This window comes from Aptenodytes forsteri, unplaced genomic scaffold, assembly GCF_000699145.1.
Source record: "Aptenodytes forsteri isolate BGI_AS27 unplaced genomic scaffold, ASM69914v1 Scaffold305, whole genome shotgun sequence".
Taxonomy (NCBI): domain Eukaryota; kingdom Metazoa; phylum Chordata; class Aves; order Sphenisciformes; family Spheniscidae; genus Aptenodytes; species Aptenodytes forsteri.
In genome coordinates, this window is record NW_008794904.1 from 309649 (window position 1) to 317318 (window position 7670).

The following is a 7670-nucleotide window of genomic DNA, read 5'->3' on the forward strand; positions in this document are numbered from 1 at the left end:
CTCTATGAAGAAAGCCAACACATCTCAAAGTACATGTACTAGATTTCTTTATAATGTAATGATTTGGAGCGATGTGGAGAGGGATGTGTTCCAGTAACATCCAATACACTCCACTGCAAACAAGCCTACTGCATAGCACAGACTAGAGCTAATCTAAGTGGCCCTTCTCAACTTTTGATCTTTTCCTTCTTTTTAACCTCCAAAATTATGGATGTCAGGTTGTCATTACAAAATGTTTTGCAATAATAGCTCGAATAATTTTCAAGTGGTTCTATTATGGGACATGGGAATTTTGCTTAGCTAAGTAAAGAACCTAAAATTGATGATGTGACTACCTCACGTATCGTAACAGATAAGCAAGAAGCTACAGAGTTAACACGGACAGACAACTTGAATTCTAGCATCTTCTTGCTCATCAGGGCTTGAGTTGGCAAACTTCATGTTCTTTTAACATCATTTTTTTGTGTGTGTAATTATATACTATATGCTTCACTGCGGTTTCATTTTGAGACCTCATTAGGAAGACTGTAAGAGAGAGTACATATGTCTTTACTCGTGGTGCTTTTTATTCCAATCCATGATATGTAACTATCACCTAAAATCTGTATTAAAAGATTTTAGGCTGTGATGAGGGACATAAGTCTCTAAAGATTTGAAAAGCCTGATGAAAGGTAAATGGGGAGGCTAAGCCTAAGGAGAGTTTAAAAGGAGAGGAAATCAATATAAACTTATGGAGAAGAATTAATATCATCAAAGCAATTTCTGCATTACTAGTCACTGTTTCTCAAACTCTAATACATAAATATGTCTTAAGATTTTAGGCTGTGATGAGGGACATAAGTCTCTAAAGATTTGAAAAGCCTGATGAAAGGTAAATGGGGAGGCTAAGCCTAAGGAGAGTTTAAAAGGAGAGGAAATCAATATAAACTTATGGAGAAGAATTAATATCATCAAAGCAATTTCTGCATTACTAGTCACTGTTTCTCAAACTCTAATACATAAATATGTCTTAATTTTTCATTAACATGGAAACAAATTTTTCCCATCTTTCTGTTGCAGAAATTAGCCTTTCTTACTAGCTGGAAAGACTGAAATATACCTCCAATTAAGGAGGAGAGGAGAGAAACTATGATTGCTTTATCTGAAGGATTCTAGTTACTGGCTTTTAATCTTTCTGGAATAATTTGGTTGTTTGAAGGGAATCAAATGCCATGGGGCTAGAATGAAGGAAAAGTCTAAATCATGTTAAATTCTTAAGGGAATTCTCAGATCTTTCAGAAATGTCTTAGTCTAATTGTCACAATTTTCCTTTTTCTCTGCCGTTGCTGTTATCCCCTTAGTCCTCCAGCAAAACAATAAGATAAAAATATGGACTGATGTTTCTAATGTGAAAATAATAGAGTTAGTTAACCTTTAAAATAAAACTTGGGATTTGTTTCCAAGAATTTTTATGTGAGGGGTAAGGGTAAACTTATAATTGTGGTTGGGTTTTTTTGTTAGTTGTTTCTGAGATGTTTTCCTAAGGCAAGTTTGGTTTTTTTTAAATCAACTTTATATATTGTGGAAGTAATGTTAGATTCATAAAAGACAGCACATCCAAAGACATGATTATAACTGCTAAAACAGTAAAAGCTGAGGAACACAGGCAGCAGCTCTAGACCTCCTGTGTTCAGATGAATTTTGGTTTGACTCAACCAACAAGTATGCCAGCCCAAGTGTTACTAGTGCAAAACTGAGTGGTAGGGAAAAAATAAAAAAAGAATGAAAAAGTATTATACTTTCTAGGGAGAAGAAGAGTAGTTTTGTATAGAAGGGCTGTTCATTAAATGAGAGCCCTAAGCTTCAGCCTCTGATTACAGATTTCTTTAAAAATTCCATAGAGAAAGATGCCTAGGCCTGTTTTTTTTTTTTAAGACAACATACTAGAAGTTGTGTGTTCAGCAAGTTTGAAAATTAGACTTGTTTAGATGTAGCTGCATGATTTTATTCATACACGTACTTAAGTTTTCCTTAGCCTTGGTGTTTATTTCTGTGTCTGTAAAACAGTGGCGATATATTAGAAAAGGTATGAGACTAATTCTGAAGCTCCTTGAATTTCATCCAGAATAGAATCAAAGAAAGGTTAGCAAAGCCTGTCTCAGGGTAGCTTTTGCCTGTGAAAAGATAATAGATAACAGAAAAAGCGATTTTGTACACTAATATGCACTTTATAGATACACATTAAAGGTATGTTTAAAAAAAGTTACATAATTTCACAGTTTATAAACAGGTGACAGGCTTTCATAGGTTATGTCTTTTTCAGACAGGGGTGATAATGACAGCAGGACTCACATATTATAATCATTCCTCCTTCAGGAAGGAACAACAACTTACTAGGAAGCCAGTACTCATAGTTAATTACTTTCCCCTATTAGTATATTTAGCCTTCAGTTAACTGTGCTGTTTAGCGAATACTTTTGATCTATTATTATATCTGTAAAGAATTGTTTTGTTTTTTTTAAAAAGGCTCTTACTGTCAACCCATTTTTCAACCTTTCTTCAAATTCATGAAGATAGTATAAATATAGACATTTAAGACCTATCTATATTAAAAAAACAAAACCCCTCAGCTTTCTCTGTGGATTTTTGAATCTTCTTAAACTTTTCTTTGTTTGTCAGAAAGTCTAACACAGTTTAATCTATGTGAAACAATGAGCTTTCAGTCTGTAGAAGTAAGACAATTCTTATTCTGAAAGGGTACTGCTCCGTCTTGCTGTCAGTACATTTTGTATAGTGCTTGAATGGCCCTATTGTCCTCTTGTGCACTCAAAGTGAATGAATTTATCTTTCGAAGTGCAGCATTTCTTTCTTCCCTGTACCAATTCCCACTTCTGTTTCTGAAGGAGAGAACAAGACTGCGCTCCTGAAAGCGTATCGTTCTGAACCTTGAAAATGAGATTCCAGTGTACCTGTCGCTCTCAAAGCCTGGTTTATGCCACGTGTTGTATAGTTACCGTAAAGAGTTTGTTTGGAACGTTATGGAAATAACTTCATGCTAATGTACCAATGAAATTGGTTAATTTGCCACCACCTTCAGTTCTGAAAAGTATATTCCTCACTTCTAATTTCTTAACCTTTCTGACATTCCTCACACTGAAATTCAGTACTCTAAGTTCTTATCCACTTGCTGAATTTAAAACACGGTAGTAGTTATCCTCTCTTTAGTGGGATTGTTCATACACTGGGTACATGTGCAAATTTTGGAGGGTTGGTGCTCTAGCTAAAGGTGAAGATTTTCAAATTAATGCATTCCATTTCTAGAGTGCTTTCTTAGTTCTGCATTCTTAAGTTCGGTACAACAAAGTTTGGTGTCTGTCTTCACAGACATAAATGTGTGTGATTTTCGGCCTGCAGGGTGCTTCCATTCAGCCTGCTCCCTTTTTGCTCCAAGGAAAGTGGGCGCAGCTAGCTGTTTGAAGGCATAAAAAAGAAGAGACTGAAGGGAATATAGGATAGACATTCTGAAGAAGGAATGGTATGGAATATGTAGATGGATAAAGTTTAGGTACCGTTTCTTTTGTCTAACATCATGCAATGAAATTCTCAGTTATCAGGAAAAAAAACAACCTACATGCACAAAACGAACTACTTTTTTGCTGAGTCAGTATTTGGGAAATTTATGAAGTAGGATGCTGTGGAGGCCTCAGAGCATGAATTTGTTTAAATTCCTTGAGGATGTGGCTGTCAATGGCTAGTAAATATGATGGCTTGGCTGCAACTATTGGTTCAGGGACTTTCCGAGCTGGAAGTCCTTAGATTACTGGAAGCTTATTTGGGAAGATGAGAATGTACCTTTTCTTATTTACATTCTTTTTATGACAGCTGCCAGTAGCAAGTGCTTAAAGGGAAGCTACTGTACTAGGTGAACTTTTGATCTGGCTCAATATGGTAGTTATTATTTCAGTCATCTTCATTACTCATCATTTACCTTCAGTAAACTCTAATCTGGAACTAAGAGTATATTGAACTCCTATTAACCATGGCTTCTGGCAGTCATTCAGCTGTTATTTAATAAACAAAGAATGCATTGCACTGTTGTTCAGGTAAAAGTATAGTCTCATTACCTGTCCTTTAAACATCAGGACTACTTAAGACCAATTGTTTGAAATAACTGAAACCAGCAAATGAAACCTGCATCCAATTTACATCTCAGAAGCGCAAGCCTTTTCATTCTAGAAAGTTAAAGGTTATTTTTTTTGTTTTGCTTATTTGATTTTAGACACTGCTGCTAATAGAAATAAAAATTTAGTATTTTTTCTATCCTCAATTCTTTTTTTACCTTGTGTTTCATGCTTATTTTTCTCACTGGTGATGTCTGACTTTAAGAATGCTTCACTGCTACAGAGCATGCTGTCAAGTTCATACTCAAAAAGAGATTATTCTGCCCACTGCTTTCCCATAGAACTGATCTTTGAGGATGAATTAGGGACTGTGTAGGCTTCACAGAACTCTCTACTCTCTTCTAAGGCAGATGTGTCAGTATGAAAACCATTGATGTATAGGAAAATGGGGTGGGGGCTGAAGATGAGGGGGTAGAATAAAAATGGCTGTGTTACAGGATATGAGGGTAGAAGAACGGTAGAAATATTAAAAAAACGTATTATATGAAGAGTGGCTAAGCCAGGATACTTGTTGAAAAGTTATTACTTTATAAAAAGGTTTGTGCTGAAATGCACACCTGGGTTCTACATCATTACTGTAAAAGGTAATGGAAGGTTAAAAAAAAAAAAAACCAAACCCACTTAAGAAGTCTGGCAAGGAAACATTAGCTGACTTATCCCACACTATGTTTAATTAGTGGAAATTATGGCATTTTAAAAATCTTGGCTTAAAATGAACACTATAATGCCTTTCGGGGCATAATTCTCTTCAATGCTCTTTGTTACCCTAATGTGATGTAATTAGTACCTCCACTTGTGCGTAGACCCATATGTGTGTTTTATGTCAGATTTAGCCTTATCTATCATGGCTAAAATGATATTTTTATTTGCTCATACCTGAAATAGGAGAATGAAGTGAAAAGAGTTTTGTGAAGTATCTTTTCCATGTGAGCTTTAATGTTCACAAAATTTGAAAATCTTACGAAGAGCAACTTGTCAGTGATGCAAGTTTAAATATGAATTTACTAGAAAATCCCATCTGCACAGGCAGGTAACTCTGAAGCTTTTCCCCTACAGTGCTCATATTTTATCAGCCCATACCCAACTACTTGTTATGTGGGAGGTAACTTAGTGAACAGCTTGCGGATGGTAAGATATGTGGATTTGGCTTTTTGCTTGGGTGATGTAGTTTGTTTTTGTTTCTGATGGAGTTACTGTTTCCAAGAAGTATGCTAATATTTCCAGAAATTAAACTTGTGAAAGTGACTACCATTAGATGAACATCTAAATAAGTTTAAGAAGGAGATACTGATGGTGTTCCGAATAGATCGGAAATAACATATGTGCCTATCAGTGTTTCCAAAATGCATGCATTTGAGAAAGCCTTACAAGAGTTCACTGAACATTTTATTTCCCAACTGTGTTAATGTAAGATTAATTTTTATTTTAAGTACGTTGTTCCATGTGGTGGTGGGGAAAATATTTTTCTTGGTTTAAGGCAAAAATGCTTAGCATTTCTAATAATTGAATCACAGATAACCCTTCCCCTATTTTAGCTGTTGTATAGGACTTTTTTCCAAAGGCATGTTTGACAGGTTTAGTTCATGTAATACATCAGAAGCATGAGCAACCAAAGGTTTAAGAACAATTTTATACATAATGTATTTTATTTTGTTAAAACAGTCTGTTTAAAAGCAGGCAAAACTGCTGTTAATGAGAAGGATTTAGATGTATAAACATAATTTAGTCACTAAAACATCATTCAAGCTAGATACTTTCATAGTTTTGGATCCACGTTTTAATGCAATCTGTTGTTTAACCTTTTTTTTCCTTTATTAATAGTTTCAGTGCACATTTTTTCTGCTACTAACAATCAAGTAAGGTCATTCTAGCAATTAGAAGCATAGTGTTTGGCCAAAATCTAGTGTAGGTTTATTTATCCCTTGATGAATTAGAAGAAGCTTGCATGTTGTGGCCAAAATGTGTATTACTGGCCTTGGATTTTTGGACTATGCTGATTTAATTGTTTTATACATGTTTGATTCTGGAATGATAAGTCCCTGAACTTTTATTGTCTTTTCCCTAGGATTTTAAGACAGGATTTGGTATCACCTTAATCCCTATGAATGTGGCAAATGTAAAAGAAGTGGATCGGACTGCAAAGCAATCTTTTGAAATAATTACTCCTTATAAAAGCTTTAGGTGAGAACTTTAATATTTATATTACAAAATATGCAAATAACTAATGCACTGAAGAAATACTTGCTTCATACTACAGTGACTCATCTAGTTTGGATGCAAAGGTAATGTTTTTATTAAGAATTCGCAGCATTTTTTAAAAAACAAAGTCTCTGTGTTTCCTTAGGTCATTCTATGCTTTCGTTAAAGTTCAGGCTTTCAGTTTGGTATGTGGTAACATAAAAAGATTGAAAGTAACTCAGGAACTTAACTTGAACGTTACAAAAGCTATGTAGCTCATGCTAGTAGTGGTTGTGTTGAAAACTGAACACAAAAACAGAGGGAGTTTTCATTGACTAAAAATACAAAATAATCATTCCATCTTAGGTTTTATATATGTGTAGAGGAAGATTTTTTTTTTTGATGGTGATTTCGAGTGTAAATGTAATAAAATAAATAAGAGAGACTACAGGCTATGTTTAATTGGGCTTTAAAATAAAGATCAATAACACAGAAAAGTCAATTGTTTCAGCTTTACAGCAGAGTCGGAAAGAGAGAAACAAGACTGGATTGAAGCACTGCATCAATCAATAGCAGAAACTCTGTCTGATTATGAAGTAGCTGAGAAGATTTGGTTCAATGAGTCCAACAGGAGCTGTGCTGACTGTAAAGCTCCCAGTCCTGACTGGGCATCCATCAATCTCTGTGTTGTCATTTGTAAGAAGTGCGCAGGTAGAGTAATTAATGACAAGCTCTGTGGGTTCTACAAAATGTCATATTTGCGAATCTGTGTATGTCCTTGAATTGGCTTTTTTATTTTTACAGTGCCATTCTTGTGAACGTTTTGACAAACAAAAAGTGAATATACCTTTTTTTTTTTTTTTTTTTTTTTTTTGTTTAATACCAAGGTCATCCTTATTCTAAAGCACTTCCATGCATAAATGACAGGTCTGTAAGGTGATTGGTTTCCCTCAGATGAATAATCCTTCACAGTTAGTGGAAATTAAGACATGCTAGCACTTCATGGGAAATGGCTGGTTTTTGCAAGGCTGGATGCCAAAGGATAACAATTATTCTATTACATCAGGGCATATTTTACTGCCAATAGGGATAGCTTTTTCAGATACTACTAAAAATCTAGTTCTATCATGTTTTTATATTTAAATATGTGCTTAAGCACTAGATTCAGGAAAATAGTTTATAACTAGGCTTTCTTTCAACACAACCCTCCCAAAAGTATTCAGCATCAGATAGCCAGCTCTGTTTATTCATTACTATCAAATGCAATCCACTTTTTTATTTTGGTGCTTTTATTTTATATTCAAATGTCAAACCAAGCCTTTTTTAAAAATA

General features: G+C 34.7%; 1 protein-coding gene across 1 annotated transcript in view; it reads left to right on the forward strand.

Moving 5' to 3' along the window:
- The window catches only part of ARAP2 (ArfGAP with RhoGAP domain, ankyrin repeat and PH domain 2), a 130051-nt gene that overhangs the window by 46486 nt on the left and 75895 nt on the right, over positions 1 to 7670 (forward strand). Inside the window, exons 9-10 of the mRNA XM_009275152.1 lie at positions 6226 to 6341; positions 6850 to 7049. Coding sequence (XP_009273427.1) covers positions 6226 to 6341; positions 6850 to 7049 — 316 coding nt within the window. The remainder of the gene's footprint in view (positions 1 to 6225; positions 6342 to 6849; positions 7050 to 7670) is intronic.